The sequence below is a fragment of the Schistocerca gregaria genome, chromosome 8 (genome assembly GCF_023897955.1).
Source record: "Schistocerca gregaria isolate iqSchGreg1 chromosome 8, iqSchGreg1.2, whole genome shotgun sequence".
In the NCBI taxonomy this organism is placed as follows: Eukaryota; Metazoa; Arthropoda; class Insecta; order Orthoptera; family Acrididae; genus Schistocerca; species Schistocerca gregaria.
The window spans coordinates 71,726,013-71,747,243 of NC_064927.1; the positions used below are offsets into that span (position 1 = coordinate 71,726,013).

The 21,231-nt window shown below is 40.8% G+C and overlaps 1 protein-coding gene across 1 annotated transcript in view; it reads left to right on the forward strand.

Moving 5' to 3' along the window:
* LOC126284103 (ubiquitin carboxyl-terminal hydrolase 32) overlaps positions 1-21,231 on the forward strand; it is a 203,137-nt gene that overhangs the window by 33,700 nt on the left and 148,206 nt on the right. The window contains exons 8-9 of the mRNA XM_049982761.1: positions 505-632; positions 14,312-14,479. Coding sequence (XP_049838718.1) covers positions 505-632; positions 14,312-14,479 — 296 coding nt within the window. The remainder of the gene's footprint in view (positions 1-504; positions 633-14,311; positions 14,480-21,231) is intronic.

Here is a 21,231-nt window from a genome sequence, read left to right on the forward strand (position 1 = left end):
CAAGTTTTTCAAATTGTATATTTCCATTTACTAGTACACTAGAGTGACTGATATTAAGCCCACATACATCCTCAGTGATTGTTTTCTAGTTGATGATCACGTCTTGTGCACTGATGATGTTGTAATTCCTTATGAGTTATTTTTCCCCCTTTTCACCCCTCTGTTTTTCCTAGTGTTAAATGTCTTACTTGCCTTTGTATAATTTTATATCGTGTTAGACATACTAGTCTTATTGACTGATAGTCGTCGTGGCATACAATTGCTCTCTTTTCCTCCGTAATTCTAACTTGATCCTACATGTTTCAGTCCATCCTAACAGATGACACCATAAACATGTGAAAGAAATATAGAATTAAATATACTATTCGTTACTTCTCTCTGCAGCATGCAGTAATAAATTATTTGCTTTAGATGTGAAGTCATGTTTCTGACTTGCTGAAGATAAGCTTTTAAGATGTATAACCAAAAATACAACTCAATAATTTATTTCTCCTTTAATGTTAGATGTGGAAATGGTCATGAAAGATATCAGGAGACACGCAACAAGTGAGAAAGGGTTGACAACGGAAGAATATTTAATGTGGACTGTGGAGAACCCACTTCCAATGGATTTCTTAAATTTGTTGTTTCAGGTAAGGGTTTGTAGTTGGTACCTATTCTGGATTAATTTGTTATACGGAAACAAATTTTTCACATGTTGTTTGTTCAGATGTGTGTATTTAGAAACCGACTAATTGTAAGAACTTTGAAAACTATTGTGAAGTCCACAGCAGAGGGTACATCCAATTGTACCAGTTATTAAGGTTTCTTCCTACTCCACGACTGTATGGAGTGTGAGAGGAAAGATTGTTTGAATGCCTCTGAGTGTGCAGTAATTATTCTAATCTTATCCTCAGTATGCCTATAGGAGCAGTACATAGTAATCATTTAAAGCCTGTTTTTGAAACTTTGTTTACAAACATTCTCGGGGTAGTTTACGTCTTTCTTAAATAGTCTTCCAGTTCAATTCCTTCAGTACCTCTGACACTCTCCCGTGAATCAAACAAACTTGCGACCATTCATGCTGCCCTTCTCTGTATATGTCATATATTCGCTGCTAGTCTTATCTGGTACGGGTCCCATACAGTTGATCAATAATATTGTAGAACCACTTGCGTGAGTGATTTGTAAACATTCTCCTTTCTAGACAGATTGCAATTCTACATTATTCTACCAATAAACCAAAGTCTACCACGTGCTCCACCTGCGGCTGAGCCTATGTGATCATTCCATTTCATATCCCTACAAAGTGTTACACCCAAAAAACCGAACTTAGACATATGCTCCTGTGCTCTGACCTGCGAAGAAAATATAGTAATTTTTACTATTGAGCTACATTCATGTACTGCAACATCCATGTACAAACCACCCAGTGTGAGGTTCAAATTTACGGAGCCTGGAAATTTCCATTCAAAAAACATTAAAGTTGTACTAGGAGATTTAACTGTCATGGCCTCGCATGGGTTTATAGAGAGACAAATGACGATGGCGAAATGCTGGAGATCTAGGCAGACCAGGCTAAACTGAAATTGATACATGACCCAAAGTTGCCCGCATCATTTAACAGCGGAAGATGGAAACGAGGATATAATCCCAGATAACATCTTTGCCTCCGAAAAGGTATCCCTGCAAACTGTAAAGCAAATCGAGGACCCAATTCCAAGATCGCAACACAGAGCAATAACTTCCTGCATTATTGCAATAATCAAATCAGATGTAATGCCCTTCAAGAGACGCTTCAATTTCAAAAAAGCTCATTGGGAACTTTTCACAGAGGACCTTGGTAAGGAGATCTTTGAAATTAAACCAGAGATACAATCATATGAAACTTTTATAGACCTTGAGGGTGCCGCACCCGGTATATTGCTTAACTCAATGGTAGCAGCAAGGAAGCTCTGAAAAAGTATGAAGAACTGTACAATAAGGACCCCTTCTCAGAGGAAACTATCCAGGCAGGTGAGGTACTGATGTCTGGTATCTCCGAAGCGAGAAAAGAAAAGTGGTGTAACCTCCTACAAGAGACGGACATGAAGCGCAGCAGTAGGAAGGCATGGAAACTGGTCAAAAGTCTCAACAACGACCCAACAGAACCACAACCAAATTACAGTGAAGTTACACCTGATCAGATAGCTCACCAACTACTCATGAACGGAAAAACTAAAAGGAAGATCAGGAATGGCAAAATTAAAAGAAAACTGAACGAGGAGATCAGCTTCCTAGCTCGCCCGTCTTCATTCAGGAGCTACAAGATGCCATCAACAATTTGAAAAACAATAAGGCCGCTGGCCTCGATGATCTGAGATCTGAGCAAATTAAACATTTTGGACCGGGAGTACAAGCATGGATCCTAGAGCTAATGAATAACTGTATTACAATAATGCAAATTCCTAAACTGTGGAGGAAAGCTTGGGTTATTGCGTTACTAAAACCAGGGAAAGACCCAGCTGAAGTTAAAAATTTTTGGCCTGTCTCACTGCTTTGTCATTTATTTAAAGTGCTGGAGCAAATGATCCTCAAACGTATAGCTGATTATGTGGACAAAGCCCTCATTAATGAACAATCTGGATTTCGACCAGGAAAATCCTACTTTGGCCAAATCCTTAATCTCACACAGTACATTGAAAATGGCTATCAGAGAGGAGAAGTAACTGGGGTCAAATTCCTGGATCTCGGTGCTGCATATGACACAGTTATCCATAAGTTGTTTACCCAGAAAGTGTATAATGTCACTAAGGACCAGAAAGTGTATAATGTCACTAAGGACTACACCCTTTCTATGTTCGTGAAATGCATGCTACAGAACAGATGCTACTATGTAACCTTACAATCTAAAAACAGCTGATGGAGGACACAGAAAATTGGACTTGCACAGGGTAGTGTCTTGGTTCCAATATTATTTAACATCCATATCAATGATCTTCCCATCAGCCACCAGACATGAATGTTCATATATGCTGATGATGCAGCAGTGGCTACACAGGATAAAACCTTTGAACAAGTGGAGAATCTCACAGGAGCCTTAACAGAACTTGCTACCTATTACAACGGCAATAATCTCAAACCAAACCCTAGTAAATCTCAAGTATCTGCCTTCCATCTTAGGAACAAACAAGCCAAACGAAAACAACTCCGAGTCATGTGGCAAGGGGAAGAGCTGAAACATACAAACAGCCCAAAATACCTGGGAGTAACATTGGACAGAGCACTTACTTTTAAGCAGCACTGTCACAACAGTAAAAAAGAGGTCTGTGCCAGGAACAACATACTGCTGAAGCTAACAGGTTCATCGTGGGGAGCTCAACCACATGTTTTGCGCACCACGGGTCTGGTACTGAGTATCTCAGCAGTGGAATTTGCGGTGCCAGTTTGGAGGAACTTTGCTCACACTAAGCAAGTTGACGTCGCCGTAAATGAAACTGTACGTAATGCCACAGGATGCATCAAACCAACTCCCACAGACATAATTTATCCCATCATAGGCATAGCACCACCCACTATCCGCAGACAAGTAGCTGCCGAGATCGAAAGATCAAAACAAATGAATGATCCTAGACACTCGATGCATATGCACTGAAAACAACGTGTCCGGCTGAAATCCCGCAGGAGTTTCATTGAAACTACTGAAGAGCTTGCCACCAAGCCCGTCGCAAGGCGGCTATCTCTTTGGGAAGAAATGGTGCCACACTCCACAATGGAACTACTTGAGGAGGGATCTGCAGGATTTCAACTACCTTTTACAACTTGGAGGTCATTAAACTGGCTGCGTACTAGAGTAACTGGGTGCAAATCAAACCTGTTTAAATGGGGTTACAGTGATAGCGATAGGTGTGAATGCGGAGCAATACATTACTTGGACCACCTACTGATTTGCCCAGATATGTCTATAACATGCACTAAAGATGTTATTTTGAAAGTCGATGACAAAGCAAACTATATTGCTAATTACTGGGAAGGGAAGATATAATTGGTGCATCCGGATACGGAAGAAGAAGAATTTGTTAAAGTCTACCAGTTCCGACAGTGCTTGTTAATGTTATAGGCATAGGAGACTATGGTTTTTTATTTTGTGAAGTGCACAGTTTTACATTTCTGAACATTTAAAGTAAGTTGCCATCTTTGCACCACATATTTGTACAGCTTCTTTCACACAGCACTTCATTGTAGATAACTGGATCATCTGCAAAAAGTCTGACTTTACTATTAATATTTTCTGCAAGGTCATTAATATACAATATGAACAGCAACCAATCCCTGAGCATATGCGAAGTTACTTCTACAGGTGATGATGGCTGTCCATCCAAGATAACATGCTGTGCCCTCCATAGCATAAAGTCCTCAGTCCATTCACAAATTTCAGTTGATGATCATACTTTTGGCAGTAATTATAGGTGTGGTCTTGAGTCAACTGCTTTTCAGGAGTCAAGAAACATGCGTCTACCTGGTTGCCATGATCAAATGCTTTCAGTACGTCATGTGAGAAAAGTGTGAGTTGTGTTTAACATTATTGTTGTTTTCAAAATCCATGCCTGTTGAAGTGAGAAAGTCATTCTGTTCAAGATATCATTATGTTTAGATGGTAGTTTTGTGGATCACATCTATGACCCTTCTTGTAGACAGGTGCGACCTGTACTTTCTTTTTTTTCCTCCAAGAACTGGGCACAGTGTTTTGCTCAATGGATCTATGATAGATTATAGTAAGAAGAGGGCTAAATGAGCTGCAAATTCAGTATAGAATCTGATAGGGATTCCATTGAGCCCTTGAACTTTGTTCAGTTTTAATGCTTTCAGCTGTTTCTCAACACCACTGACACTAATACTTGTTTTGTTCATATTTTCAGTGGTACAAGGATTAATTTGAGGTGATTCTCCTTGGCTTTTCTTTGTAAACGAACATCTGGAAACAGTGAAGCATTTCAGCTTTTGCTTTGCTATCCTAAATTTCAGTTCCTGTCTCATTTGCTAGGGACTGGACACTAACATTGGTGCCATTGACAGCCTTTACATATGACCAGAATTTCTTTAGATTTTGCGAAACAGCATTGAAGGTATATGCATTGCTTTCTTGACATACAATCGGTTTCATTCAGCATCACTCTGTCTATAGTCCTACTCTTTGTTTTACACTTATTACACAGTAATCACTCTTTCTTTAGGAATTTATTTAGAGTGACTGTATACCATTGAGGTTCCCTCCCATTACAAACTGTTCACTGGGTACATATCTATCCAGTGTATGGTCAGCTATTCATTTAAACTTGAGCCATAGTTCTTCTACTTGCTCTTGCTCTGTGCTGAAAGTTCATATTCACAGGACATGGACATTAGTATGTTCTGCAGAAATTATAAACATTTCAGTCACCTTTGGTCAACATGTGCCCTGTTGCCTTGTAGGCACTATGGGCCCTGGTAACTTGTTGCTTGTGTGATGGCATTTACACATACAAGGCTGAATGGTGTCCTGTGGTATAACTGTCCATGCTTCTTTCACCTGGTTCCAAATTTCTTCTGTGGGTTGGCACTGGGTTACACCTTTTGTTTCACCATATCCTACACATTTTCGTTCCGTGACAAGTCTGGTGACCTGGTGGGCCAGGGCAAAAGGCTGACAGCCTGCGACACCAAGAAGGCAAGTGTTCATGCAGCGACATGTGGTCATGAATTTTCTTGCTAAAAAATTTCGTTTAGGCTGTTGTGCAGAAAGGGTATGGCTATGGTTCACAGGATGCCAATCATGTGAGCGACACTTGTCACAGTGCCCAGGACGAGCACCAACTGTGACTTATTGTGTATGGCCTTGAGTTGGCACTGTATGTCTTATGCAAATGAAGTCACTGCAATACCACTTCCCCTGTTGGCAGCAAACAAAAATTTGACCATTGTTTTCAAACAAACGGAACCTGAATTCTTCTGAAAACACTATATGATGCCATTCCTGTCACAAATGACATCGTTCCATACACCATTGCCATCTAGCATGTTTCTGTGCATTCGTAAAAGGTAGGCAGACAAGTGGATGATGTACATCTAACCCATGCCATAATAAATGGCAAAGGACTGTCATTCCTGATAGTGTACGATGTGTTACACTGTTGCACTGTTGTGCCAGAGCCGAGGAGGACACAGGTCTGTCCTGCAATTCCATTGGGATGAGGTGTCGGTCTTCTAGGGGTCTGGTCTGGTTGGTTTGTCCTTACCCATCCCCTCGTGTTCTAAGGCATTCCCTGAACCATTCTGCGCCTACCCAATGCACTGCCAAAACACGTCATTCCATGTAAGCAGCAATTTCCCAGATGAACTCATTACATTCTCTCGTGCCAATAGTGTGTCCTCTTTCAAACTTGCCGAAGTGACAGTATGGCTCGCACATGTGTGTCTGAGGCATCCTGCACTTCTGCTTAAGTAACACTGATCCATGACCGACATTGATATATGCATGCAAATTTTACCAGTAGATGGTATTGCACCAGAATATTAATATTGACCTTGAACCCCCAGGCCGACATGGTTCAAATGTAAATTATTTCTGCAGAACATACTAAAGAACATGTACTGAAAATGTGTGTCCTACCTCTAATCTTCGATGTGTTCTGTTCCCACCCTCCCCCATGTACATGAGTGTATGTACCTACCTGCTTGTTTTGGGTGTCATTTGTACTTCGGTAGTCATTGTTGCCACAACTGCCTCGTGGTCACTGGTTTGAGTTTTGTGCAGACATTTTCAAATAGATCTACTTGTTGCCATTATGCCAGTGTATTTTCATCATGAGTGGGGTTCCTGACCATCTGTTCAAGGTAGTTTTCAGAGAATGTGTTCAGAAATATTTCACAGGATGTCTTATATTCCCATGACTAACAGAAGTGTTGTCTTCCCAATTAATTGTGGGTTGATTAAAATCTCCACCAATGATTTCAATATGATTGGGGAACTTCCATACAAGTAAACTGAGAATTTCATCAGGAGATGAGTCTGGTGATTGATAGAAGGATCAGATTATCATTTTATGGTGCCTCTGATACTGAGTTTTGCCCAAATCGTCTCGCATACAGCTTCACTTTGTATCTCGATGGAGTTCAGTTTCTTGTCCATGGCAACAAATACACCATCTCCATTTCCCATTTGCCTAATCTTTTGATACACACTTTAATTATCTTGAAAAATCTCATAGCTAACGATTTCAGGTTTCACCAGCTTTCTGTACCTAGTGTTATGTGAGCTTTGCTGTTTTTCAGAAGCGCGCCAAATTCTAGCACTTGATTGCAAATGGTTTGTCAGTTAATCAGTAGGATTTTAATACACTCACCCATGGGAGGCATTTCCTTTGATGCCATACTGTTACTTCTGGGTTTCCTACAGCTATTGAGCTATTGTTATCTGGATTAATTGGCAAGTCGCGTAAACTAAAAATCTCTTGTGTGCACCCTGCACGAAGTCGGCTTTCTGAGTAGCAGCCTCTAATGTGTAGTGCACACACGACCCATTTTGGGAAGGAGGGGAGGGGAGGGGGCGGGGAGCTGCAGTTGCCAACCCTGTGGTACAAGTCAAGGAAGTCGCAGCCTAGCTTGTCACAGAACCTTCATAGTCTCTGCTTCAGTCCTTCTACTCAGCTCTGAACCAAAGTGCCACAATCAGTTACGGGGACGGTGTTGCAAATTATCAGTCGCTGGAATGACCAAAGTCCCAGGCATACACACTGAGTGGACGGTGTCCTTTACTGTCTCTTGCTGCCATTTCCATAAGGGGAACCATCATTTGCAGTGCTTTTGAACTGGTGACTATTGATAGACCACTACCCTTTCGTGTTTGCCTCCTCTTGACTCTGTACAAAATAGGTTTTTGCAAAACAGGTGAAGTGAGTCCCACTATTTCAGTGTCAGTGAAAGACAACGTATCAAATTTGTTGGTTGGGGGATCAGTACAGAACCCTGAGTCTTCCCTGGTCCCTGTCCACCTTATATGGGATGGCTAGATCTACCAGTGACACTGCACTCAGTCAGTTGGATGAGTGGTGATAGATACTGTACTTTCTGGAGAGGAGACAGGATCCACAGGAAATGATAATACTTGAGGTACTGGTATCACAGATACATGTCTCTCAGGAGCTCTCCCAACACACTGATTCCCAGCAGCTGCCAACCTTTTAACAGTAGACAGAGTGATTTTGAGCTTGGATGTCAGTAACTCATCATGTATTTGAGAACAGATTCAAAGTGGGGCTGCATTTCATATGCTTAAATATTTTTTTGTGATTGCAATGTAAGGTAGTGTCAGTAAAAATAGTATGTCTAGCAGCTAAAGAGTGTTGGTATCAGTTCAGAATTGCTGCTTGTGTCTGTGTATGTGCGGATGGATATGTATGTGTGTGCGTGTGTGCGCGAGTGTACACCTGTCCATTTTTTCCCCTAAGGGAAGTCTTTCCGCTCCCGGGATTGGAATGACTCCTTACCCTCTCCCTTAAAACCCACATCCTTTCGTCTTTCCCTCTCCTTCCTGAAGAAGCAACCATCGGTTGCGAAAGCTAGTAATTCTGTGTGTGTGTTTGTGTGTTTTGTTCATGTGCCTGTCTGCCGGCGCTTTCCCGCTTGGTAAGTCTTGGAATCTTTGTTTTTAATATATTTTTCCCATGTGGAAGTTTCTTTCTATTTTATTTACTTCTCAGTGGTTGTTTATAAATGTACACTGATGGGGTAAAATCACAACAGTGTAACGCAATTAATGAAGTTTAATGAAATTTCGGGAATACATTTCCTTAGGTAACATATTTAAGTGATTGACAATGCAAGATCACAGCTTAATGTAAGAATCAGGTAAGCCATTGCAAGGGTGAAATGCTTATACATTAATAACAGGTGTAACTGCCAGAATGTTAAATGCAAGCATGCAGACATGCACAAATTGAGTTGTGCATGTGCAGGATGTAAGTTTGTGGGATGGGGCTCCATACATATTGCACTTGGTCGGCCAATACAGGGACAGTTAATGCTAGTTGTGGATGATGCTGGAGTTATTGTCCGATAATGTCCCATATGTGCTTGACTGGAGATGAATCTGGTGATCAAGCAGGCTAAGGCTTGTCGACACTCTGTAGAGCATGTTGGGATACAACAGCAGTATGTGGGCAAGTATTATCCCATTGGAAAACACTCCCTGGGATATGTTTGTGAATGGCAATACAACAGGTCGAATCACGAGATTGACGTTCAACAAGGCAGTGAGGATGCACAGGATAACCTTGAGAATGCTCCTGCTGTCATACAAAATCGCACCCCAGACCATAACACCAGGTGTAGTTTCAGTGTATCTACCACGCAGACAAGTTGGTTGCATGCTTTCAGCTGGCCTCCCCCTAATAAACACATGGATTTCACTGGCACAGAGGTAGAACCAGCTTTTATCAGAAAAAAAAAAAACAGACCTCAACCCAGTCTTCCATTGAGCTCTCACTTGACACTACTGAAGTCGCAAATGGTGGTGGTTGGGTTCAGCGGAATGCTTGGTACATGACACCTGGCTTGGAGCTGTCCTTGAAGTAACCAATTTGTAACAGTTCGCTATGTTAGTCTGGTGCTCACTGCTGCTCAGATTGCTGCTGCAGATGCAGTACGATGTGTCAGAGTCGCACGCTGAATGTGATGATCTTTCCTTTCGGTAGCAACACGTGGCTGTCTGAAGCCCAATTTTCTTGCGGCTGTACATTCTCGTGAGCAGCGCTGCTGCAATCAAGTACAGTGGTTACATTTGTGCCATGTCTGCCTGCAGTATTGCAGAAGGAACATCCAGTTCCTTGTAGTCCTATTATACGGCCTCGTTCAAACACAGTGAGATGTTGATAATGACATCTTTGTCACCTTAAAGGCATTCTTGACTAACAGCAGCTTACCATGTCCAATCTCAAAGGTAACTAATGCTCACAACCATTAGAGTGTGTATTTAAAGCAAACCTGACTTGAACACTCGTAGTGGAAGCTAGTAGACCACTGTTATGTGACTAGTGCAAAAGTTGAATACACATCATCTCTTTGATGTAAAAACACATCTACCAGCTTTCATTTATGTTGCACAACTCCTCAATGGTGTAGAATTCTCCCCCCTCCCCCCTCAAGGTTTACTGACCTCTGAATTGTCAAGGTGCAGTGAATAATCACTGCAAGCAACAAAATAAGAACTGCAATGGTAATGACTGGGGGAAATCCTTCAGACGTTGGCTTGGCATACTTATAATCACCACTGCCTCGAGCTCAACTCCATTCGTCCATCAGCAATGGAGGGCGAACCTTTGACAATGCCAGCCACTCCTGCTGACAAAACATCAGCAAAATGCCTAAACGAACACTGGCTGAAGATTAATGACAATATTATCAAAAGGATAGATTACTATTTTCCATATATAGGAAATGTTGAGTTGCCGACAGGCATGACAGACTGCTTTTGAGCTTTCAGCCAGAAAGCCTTCTTCTAAAGAAGAAGACAGCCACACATTCAAACAAGCACAATTCAGGCATAGATGGCCACTACCTCTGGCCACTGAGGCTGGACTGTTCTATTTTATACTGTGAATATTTTCAATCTTATATTGGTGATTTAAGAGTTGGAAGATCTATACAATGATGCAGTTAACTTTTCATAATATTGTCGTCATTCCATCATTGATTTTCTGTTGTTTTATACTGGCTGAAAATTCTGATACAGAAGTCGTCAGATATTACATTAACAAGTAGCCACGAAACCCTCAAAAAATTTTGTATTTTTAGATTCTTAATATTCTCTGCTTTTTTTTCTTTACCTTTATTTGTATTCCATTTTCATCTACATATATATGGATACTCTGCAAATCACATTTAAATGCCTGGCAGAGGGTTTATCGAACCACCTTCACAATTCTCTATTATTCCAATCTCGTATAGCATGCAGAAAGAATGAACACCTGTATCTTTCCGTACGAGCTCTGATTTCCCTTATTTTATCTTGGTGATTGTTCCTCTCTATGTAGTTTGGTGTCAACAAAATATTTTCGCATTCGGAGGAGAAAGTTGGTGATAGGAATTTCGTGAGAAGATTCCATCACAATGAAAAACATCTTTCTTTTAATGATGTCCAGCCCAAATCCTGTATCATTTCTGTGACACTCTCTCCCATATTTCGTGATAATACAAAACGTGCTGCCTTTCTTTCAACATTTTTTATGTACTCCGTCAGTCCTATCTGGTAAGGATCCCACACCACGCAGCAGTATTCTAAAAAAAGGGCTGACAAGTGTAGTGTAGGCAGTCTCCTTAGTAGGTCTATTACATTTTGTGTGTCCTGCCAATAAAACAGTCTTTGGTTAGCCTTCCCCACAACATTTTCTGTGTGTTCCTTCCAATTTAAGTTCTTTGTTGTTGTAATACCTAGCTATTTAGTTGTCTGTATCCTACTTGTCTACCATGAGCGTTTAACCTGTATCAATATGAGTGTGTTCCCACATCATTTGTAAAACCTAGTTTTGCACGTTATTCCAAAATTGCTGTCTAATCCAAGGAGTCATTCCCAACGGTGTGACCATTCAAATTACCATTTCTAGCTGCAATCCATATTTTTGCAAAGACCACCACCTATTCACATTTTATCAGTCCCTAATCTTCACCAACTTGGTTGTAGTAAACTGCATCCCTATGGCACAAGTCTTCGTTTACTACCTCTGCTCCTTTACTCCTGTCATACAGTCAAGAGATTCCAGGACTTCATCTTCCAGACCAAATCCATGTCCTTGAAAAACCAGACAAACATGCACACTAGCACCTTGAATAAACTAAACTATGAACCTCGTATTCTCTTACCTTGAAGTATGTTAATCCACATAGACCCAAACCATCTCCAGTAAACTAGTCTGTTGCCCTATAATAGCCACCAAACCATGCCATGCAGACATACTAAAATTGACATTACAGAATTTCCTTTCTTGACAGAATCCAAAACTCAAGAAGATCCTGACGAGATCATCAGCCTGCTCTCTAAGACTGTCCTGCAGACGTTTGTCCTCTTCAAAGGCCATGTCCTTAGTCCTACACCGAATTTCAATCGTGCTGGTCTTATCAAAGACCTCCTTTCCTTTACCTGGTCTCTACAGTAGAAACATTTCATCACCAGCTGCCTGGCAGACCAGAACGTCTCAAAACCAACATTGATTTCTGCCTAGTCTACTTTGTAACCGTGGCTAACAGTAATACTTCTCCTTTCCACATGTGTATCCTTTGACAACTTTTGAAGAATTTCTTATCTGTGTCATATTCCTATTCTCAGTCCTTTACAATCAGACCAACTTTGTGGCTGCAGGAAAAATAGAATCACCTCTGAACTGATCCCAACAAGATGATAGTCACTCCACTATCATAATTATAAACCGGAGAGTGTGTTTACATGCTAGTTAATGCATCCACTCACAAAGCCTGCCCACTGCTGGGGCCCCATCCCAGAAATCCAGTTTGACTTCCCAGAGCCTTTACTGAAATCCCTCCCTCCCCCCCCCCCTCCCCCCGCCATATGCTTCACCTTCACCTTGGGCACATATGAATACAGAGGAGTAATATAATTAGAATATTTCACAAGTTCTGAACACTCACGATGATACGCATTAAATTGCCAAGTTGCTGTTTTTATTTTGAAATTGCTGTATTCCGTCATTTTTAATCTGTGTTCAAGTAACTTAAGAGAATGCAGCAAAGTGACATCATTGACTATAGCTGATATTTTGATAGGAGCACACCCTGCCATTTTCAAGGCAAACTCTCTCTCTCTCTCTCTCTCTCTCTCTCTCTCTCTCTCTCTCTCTCTCTGTGTGTGTGTGTGTGTGTGTGTGTGTGTGTGTGTGTGTGTGTGTGTGTGTGTGTGTGTGTGTGTGTGTGTGTGTGGGCACGCGCACACGCTTTTCCCTTTACAGAACTTCTCTGAAAACCAAGGTTTTAAATTCACTTGCACTGCACGTTCTTGCTGCCATTTTGCCTTGAAAATGGCAGCGTGTGCTCAGGTTGAAATATCGGCAGTTGCCGACTGCTTTCCCAAAAGTTATTTCAACTTTTTTTTATTGTTCATTAAATTTTATTGTGATTCAACTGAGGGAAAAATGAAGTAATCAATGGTTTGCTATGTAGGCAGTTATGATGACTGCACATTTTATGGTGAGCTGTACTGCTAATCCAGCACAGTTTTGTCTTTCAGCAACCTATTCCATAGGAATCCATGATACCTTGACCAGTATTCTTCTGGTAACATATGGGAATGTCATGTAGGCTCTAGCTTCTTTTACTTTTGAATTTGGCAGTCAGGTAAACTACCATCGAGCCTTAATGACATGACAACTTTAAGATCAACTTGCACAAATGTCCATCTACTGCTGATTTCCCTCCCTCGCTCGCTCGCCCACCCTCATCTCTTTCCCTGTTGAAACCTTAATGTGTCTCTTATGTAAGTAAATACCACACCTTGTTCAGGATATTATCTTTACTTTTCTTGAGTTCCTGTGTATGCCCACTTTCAACATATCTTTGTTCCATCCAGTCATCCATGAGGTCTGCTGTATTGATTTTTCTGAACCCAATGAGTCTGACTAAATTTGTAATGGTGTTGTGTATTTGTGGATGACCCATCCTCACACTTATTTTTTATTAGACCCTGTGGACGTCATGGTTTTTATGATATCTGGTGTGTTTAAATTTCTAGATCACTACTTGATTCCATTTAGAGCAAGAAATTGTAAAATAGTCAGTCACTTGCAGGCCACACTACTTGTCAATGTATACAAGAACATGCATTTACATTGATCCGTACAGTAAACTGACTCTTGCATTCACTTTTTCAGCAGTAATGTGGAATTTAGAATACATATTACTGTGTGTGTGTGTGTGTGTGTGTGTGTGTAAAGCATTCATAAGTACTTGTCTGTCATAGAGGATTCTGTTGTGAAATCACTAAATTTGACATCGAGCGAGGTGGCGCAGTGGTTAGCACACTGGACTCGCATTCAGGAGGACGACGGTTCAATCCCGTCTCCGGCCATCCTGATTTAGGTTTTCCGTGATTTCCCTACATCGTTTCAGGCAAATGCCGGAATGGTTCCTTTGAAAGGGCACGGCTGCTTTCCTTCCCAATCCTTCCCTAATCCTAGCTTGCGCTCAGTCTCTAAGGACCTTGTTGTCGATGGGACGTTAAACACTAACCACCACCACTAAATTTGACCACCTACTCATGCTGGGTTTCTTGAAACTGTGTAGAAGTTTACTATAATTTGATGTATTTCAGGTATGTCACATTGTTTTGGGGCTACGCCCAGTATCACGTGAAGAAGAGGGAGAAATTGTGAAAGGCTGGCTGGAAAGAGAGAAGAGGCGTGGTTATAGGGTGGGACAGTTCTGGTATCTCATTGCAAGTGACTGGTGGCGTTCCTGGGAAAATTACGTCTCCTATAAGGTAAGTGAAAGCTGCTCAAGAGATGTATTCTGAATATGCAGGGCCAAGTTTGCGAAGTTAGGCTCTGTATACTAAAAATCTGTACCTAAAAGGTGATTGTGCACATTAGAACTGATACAAGAGTGGTCATGTTTGTTACCGCGCCACATGGGTTATAATGTGTTGTGTGAAATTGGCTATAATAACTTAGTGTTTTAGTGCTCATGTTTTCAGCAGTATCTGTAGCAGGTCAAGAAAAAGGAAAACAATGAAAAACAGGATAAATGACATAAAATGTGTAGTGAAATGATGAGATAGCAAGGTTGACTTGTTATTGACAACTACTCATTAACTGAGAATAACACCACTTCCAGACTATGAAATTATGTTGTATGCCTCTTCAGTTATTTCATTTTTAAAAAGACAAGTACGTTTTGACACATGGAATGTAATATTTTGTATATTATATTTAATATATATTCCAAACTGTGATTTTCATTTTGTTCTCAAATTATACCAACAATAGTGACAGGGAAAGAAATTCACATTCAGTGTGTCATGAACGTGCTCCTATGCTTTTACATTTAATGATTTTCTCGTAACTTTATTAAATTCTAACAAAGAGATCTCGTGGACTGCTCTGTCAATTTTGATTCTCTTCATATTTACAGGATTTGGAGGTTAGTAGCTACCAACAGAATGAGTAGTGTATCAGTGTTGTGATTTTAAAATGACTTGTTCTAATCTCATTAACTACTTTCTCATACTTTATAACTAAATTATATACTAATTAACAAATTGAAATGCCACTTGACAATTGCTGAATCATAAACAACATTTTTATCTTTAGCTATGTGTGATCTGCAGCTGTACTCACATATTAGTAATTTTGTTATGATGAGTATATAAGCTAGTAATCTATATGTGTATGCAGTGGTGTAGATATAGGTCATAGTCAAATGCATCCTCACTAGAACCCTTTCATGTTCTACATGTAAAGGTGTGACATCTCTGTTTCTCATAAGCATTTAAATGATGCAATCATTGTGAGTCATCAACCATCACGAAAGCTATAGTAAATGTGTGAAGCTTGGTGTCTAAAATGTGAGGGGCTTGTTGACTGTTGTATTGTCTCCCTAGCTCTAATATAAAGGCCGCTTGACATTCTGCATCTGAGCTCCAGTGGAGCTGAGATTATCTGAGATTTGTTGGATTTGAGTAACTTTTCCAGCTTGAGCACTCTTAGAACTATGCACTAAGTCAGACTTAAATTTGTGAGGCATTTTGTAAAATAAAGAATATTAATAATATGTTTCTGAAGGCGTTGCCATCACCGGCAGAATGCTGAGTTGAACAGAGCCCCATTTCTTTCAACCCCACCAAGCTGAAATATATAATGAACCCTTCACTGAATGGGAATTCTTGCAGGCACTTACCTTTTCACATGACATGGCCCCAGCCTGGATTCCATCCACAACCAGATGATCCAACACTGAGGCAATTTCTACCCAGGGTCTTCAACTGTACTTGGCTCAGAGGTGCCTTCCCCTCACAGTGGCGAGACAGTCCTCTAAAACCTGGGAAGAGCACTATGTCTCTAGACAGCTACGCCCCCCCCCTCCCCCCCCCCCCCCCCCCCCCGATTAGCATGATAAATGTAGTGTGCAAACTGCTTGAGAGGGTGGTTAGCTTCCAATTATGTTGGGTACTCAAATCTCAGGGCCTTTTGTCTCTATCAGTGTGGCTACCAGGAGGGACGATCTCCAACTGACTATTCGCTCAGATTGGAAACAGCAATCAGACAGACTTTTACTAACTGCTGGCTCCTTGTCACAGTCTTCTTTGACCTACATAAGGCATACAACACAGCTTGGCACTGTCACATGTTAGTTACCCTCCATGACTGGGGCTTTCACAGCTCACTTCAGATTTTTATCCCAAGTTTTTATGCCATTGGCTCGTCCGAGTTCAAGTTGGCACTTCTCTCAGCACCCCTCAGTTTCAAGAGAATGGTATCCTACAGGGTTCTGTTTTAAATGTTCACACTCTTCCTCATAGCCATCAGTGGGCTTGTAACCTCTGTTGCACCTCTGGTTACCCTGGTGTTGTATGCCGACGAGTTTTTTATCTGGTGCAGCCCCCACTCAGTAACCTCTGCTGAGTGCCAGCTCCAGGGCACCATCACACAGGCCTCTGTGTGGGCTGTCTCCCATGACTTTGTTTTCTCCCTCCAAAACACGGGTTATGCATTTTGGTCATCGAACCACAGTACAACACAATCCAGAACTTTATTTATGTGATGAGCAGCTAGATGTTGTAGCACAGTCCCATTTCTTGGGCCTTATTTTTGATAAAAAGCTGACGTCGCTGCCTCATATTTGTCATCGGAAGATGACATGCATGCAGAAGCTTAATGCTCTCTGCCTCCTGGCCTACACATCTTGGGATGCAACTATGCTAGTCTTATCCATCTTCACCATGCTCTGGTCTTGTCCAGATTAGGTTATGATAGGTTTATGGCTCAGTGACTCCTTCCACTCTGAAAAAACTTGACCCTGTTCACCATAGTGTCTTTCACACTAGTTACACTGACAATCTCCTTGCAGAAGTGTGGATTCCCCCTGTACAACTATGATGGAACCAACTCCTAGTTTCTTACACAATCACCGTTCGCCAATTCTCTGATCATCTTGTGCACCCAGTCCTCTTTCCAAATGAGTGATGTCTCCCTCTTGATAACTGCCCACAGGAGGGATTTCTGATTGAAATGGGTCTCACTTCTGTCTCTCAGGATCTCCACTTCCACTCAGTGCTGGTCCCTTAAACCCGCCACAAACCAACCAACCAACCTCCATTCAATGGAATGGCCCCCCTCACCCCCCCCCCCCCCCCTCCCCTGCCACCCCTGGATGATGCCTAGCCCATGGATTAGGAAGGACCTATTCCAGAGACTTACAGTATCTGTCCCCATTATGGTCTTGTTGCATCTTGTACATTCCATCCTTCCAGAGTTCCAGGGTGCTACCATCTTCTACACGGATTGCTCTAAGACGGTAGGTAAGGTGGGATACTTTTCACATCTCCTACTGGCTTAGAACACAATTTATTGCTTGGATCATGTACTGTGTTCACAGCAGAGCTGCTAGCCATAAACAGGCTTCCTTCCACAGTGTTTTAATATGTACCAACTCATTGAGTAGCCTGCAGGCTATCGATCAGTGCTACTCTTTTCACCCTTTGGTCTCTGCTATCCTTGAGTTTCTCTCTGTCCTTGGCCATGCTGTCTACTCATTTGTATTAATTACTCTGGGTCCCAAGTTGTGTGGGCATCCCAGGGAATAAACTGGCTGACCATTTGACTAGAGAAGCAGATAGTTACCTCCAATACCTTTCACGAGTCCAGCTGCAGGTTTGTGAATCTACGTCAAATCTCCTTTTGCCGAAAAGTGGAATGACATCTGGTGCACTACTGCCCTCAGTAATAAACTTCACACAATCAATGTGGTTGTGGAGCCAGTCTGACTGTGTCCCATACATTGGTGGAATATCCCTTTATTTTGGCCTTTCATACAAAGTATAGTCCTCCAGATTCCTTAATTTTACTATAAGCAGACAATTCATGGGTGGTTGAACTGGTCCTCAGTTTCCTCCATGAAAGTGGTGTTTATTTTCAGGGGCCTGGTGGTTGTGCTTGGGATCTCTCTTCACATTTTCTCGGTTGGGGGCCCATGACCATTCCCCCATGGGAAGACCACTCTTTTACTCCTCCATTTTTCCAGTTTCTACATTTGGGCTGCCAATTTATGCCTTCTGCTGTGTGTGTTTTGAATTCATCATTTTATAGATTGACTCCTATGACTGAATATGTCCACTTTAAGGGCACCCTCTCTCTTCCACAAGCAACTTTGCTATTGCGGGCTGATGACCTCACTGTTTTGTCCCATAACCCACCCCTCAGTTAATCTGTCAGTCAATCAAGGCTCTCCCAACGTAATACTTTCAAATATGGTTCTTGAGCTTACCATTGGATTTTATTAATGTATCTCCACACAATTTCACCATAAAAAATTGTCCAGCTTCACCAGGTGGAGTAATAAGTGCTTCTAAAATTTAAGAAACCATGCACATGAGTAATTATCGGTTTCACACTGTCGTTGAATTATCTATAAACATTCAGTTGCTGACTCCACGCAATCATCAGTTGCATCCCACTCACGTTTAAAAATATTAATAATACTCGGAAAAATAATGCAACTTTCTAAAGTAGTCAGTGTTCTCCCTCATGGTTGATGCTATCTCTATACCAAATTTCACCAAAACCAGTTCATGGCTTTAGTCATGAAAATGTAGCTGAGAGAGTTACTTCCACATATGTAATGTTAGTATGGATGGATCCTACACACTTCAGCAACATTCTAGGATTGGACACAGAAGTGGTTTGTTAGCAGTTTTCTTTGTAGCCTGCCAAAGAACAAAAGTGTGCCACGTGGTTTACCTATGTGATCATTTCTATGTTATCCATCTGAGTTGGTTCACAATCTTTAATGAGCTTGATGTTGGCTAGATGCTGAACTCAAACATTTCATTAATTTGTAAATTTTAAATGACAGCTTGCAAATCATAGCAGCTCCTGACTTTTCACCAATCGTATACATTTGGAATAAAATTACATGCACTGTACAATATTTGGTAACAGCTTATGGTCGGTGAAGCCATCTTGAATGGTGCATTCGCAGATTTCTGTATTGTGAAAGTCCATTTGGCAGTTTGGTTTTGGATTTTGGAAAAAGAGCTGTCAGAACAGTGGATTGACACTACTTGTGAAATAAATATTGTCCATTTATTCTTAAAATTGTAATCCTTTAATATCAAACAATGGAAAATACTGGTTGGAATAACAACAAATGTCTAGCAGTCTCTTTGTTATGACTGTCTGCAACTCGGTGCCTCCTGTACATCGTAACAATCTACCCATTTCATAATATTGTTATTTCATTAGTATATCAACAGTATAAGGAAAAGATAGATTGCTATGTACTGTAAAAATGAAATGTTGAGTTGTAGATAGGCACAATGAAAAGACACTTACACATTAGCTTTCAGCCAAAGCTGTCTTCAGGAAACAAAACACACACACATCCATTCACACAAGTGACCACATCTGAAACACGTATGCTCACCATTTCTGGCAGCTTGGACTAGAATGCAAGTCACATAAACTGGAATCTTCACTCTGGAGGGGGTGGGAAAGGGATAGCACAACAGTAATTTTTCCACATGATCTATGTGTGGCATAAAAATCTCTCGGAAGAGAGGAAGAAGTGGGATCAGTCAATAATTAAAACATCAGTTTCTTACCTTGATGTTACGACTGCGTGCTTCAGTCTTTTAGAAAATACTCTGACGCATTGACTGATTACGAAGGTAACTTGAGAATAGAACTAGAAAGTTCACACATGATTTCAGTACTTTGGCTTAGATATCACCATAACAAGAAGAGTATCTATCTTTTAATGTCATAATAATTTTTATGGCCTCTCTAACAGGTTAGTCAGCAAAATTTGTGCCTGGTGGAATGTATGTTATATGCCTAAGTAAATTTATCGAAGCTGCTTTCGATGGATGATTTTTTTGCCCCCGTTTTCAGCTACTGTTAAGAATAATTTAGGCTGTTGATTTTAATTTCGTATCATCTGTCTCGCTGGTACTGGCGTTTGGGAGTTCAATATCACTTGCTTTGATGAGTTGATTCACTTAGTGTGTAATAATGCTCCAGATGGACCTTGCCTAATTCTCGGAATTCAAATTTTTTATCAATTGTATGCAGTTACAGTTTTTATCGATTAATTGATGAATTTTGGAAATAGTGCATTTTAAGTCTTTATTGGATGTAGTCCTTTACATTAAATAAAGCTCTGTCTTCCTGTAATAAGATTTTATTTCAGATGTTGGGTGCTTTTTCTCAACTTCCATTTCACATGTTCCAAATATGAAAGAAAACTGGGTTCATAATGTTGTAACAACATTTTCGGCAAAAGGTTAAATTACTCATCTGTTGTGTCGGAATTTGACAGCAGAAATTTGTGCAGAAGAAAATTGGCAGCTTGCTGTGAGATAAGTTAAATGCTTAAATCTCAATAATGATTGTGGAGAGAAGTAATACAAAGGTCAAGTTTTAAGATTTTTCTAATATATTTGGATTAACTGTTCCAGTATTTTATTCATAGCCTGAAAGGCTACTGCTGGATAGCCAGTAATTATGTATCTTCATGCTTGGTATCCTTCCTTTCAGCATCCAGGTTTGAGTCCCAGCCGCAGCACAAATTTTAATTCATTTTGTGTGCTTTGATCATGGAATTATTTTGTTTTTCTTGAAACCCGAGAGCAATTTAATTGTCATGTATTATATCTTCCTCACCATGTGGATTAGTTGTCATGTTTGGGTCTCCCAATGATCTCAATGATTCTGAGGGAATGTGATCTACTCAAGAACTTTGCTTTGATATAGGTCTTTCACCACTTTGTCAAATTATATTCACAGTATCATATGTTCCACCTCATATTTATTTACCTTCACTTCCCTACCTATAATATTTTCAACATTTTTTTCCATTTTTACAGCCATTCTATTTATGTTTCCCACCTTTCAGCTTTCTCATTTTTGCTTATTGCTCGTAGATGACATAAGTTTCCTTCTAGTCATTCATGCTTCTACAGCCTTGCATTCGTGCTCTAGCCATACTTACTACAATTTTGTAGTTCCTGTCAATCTC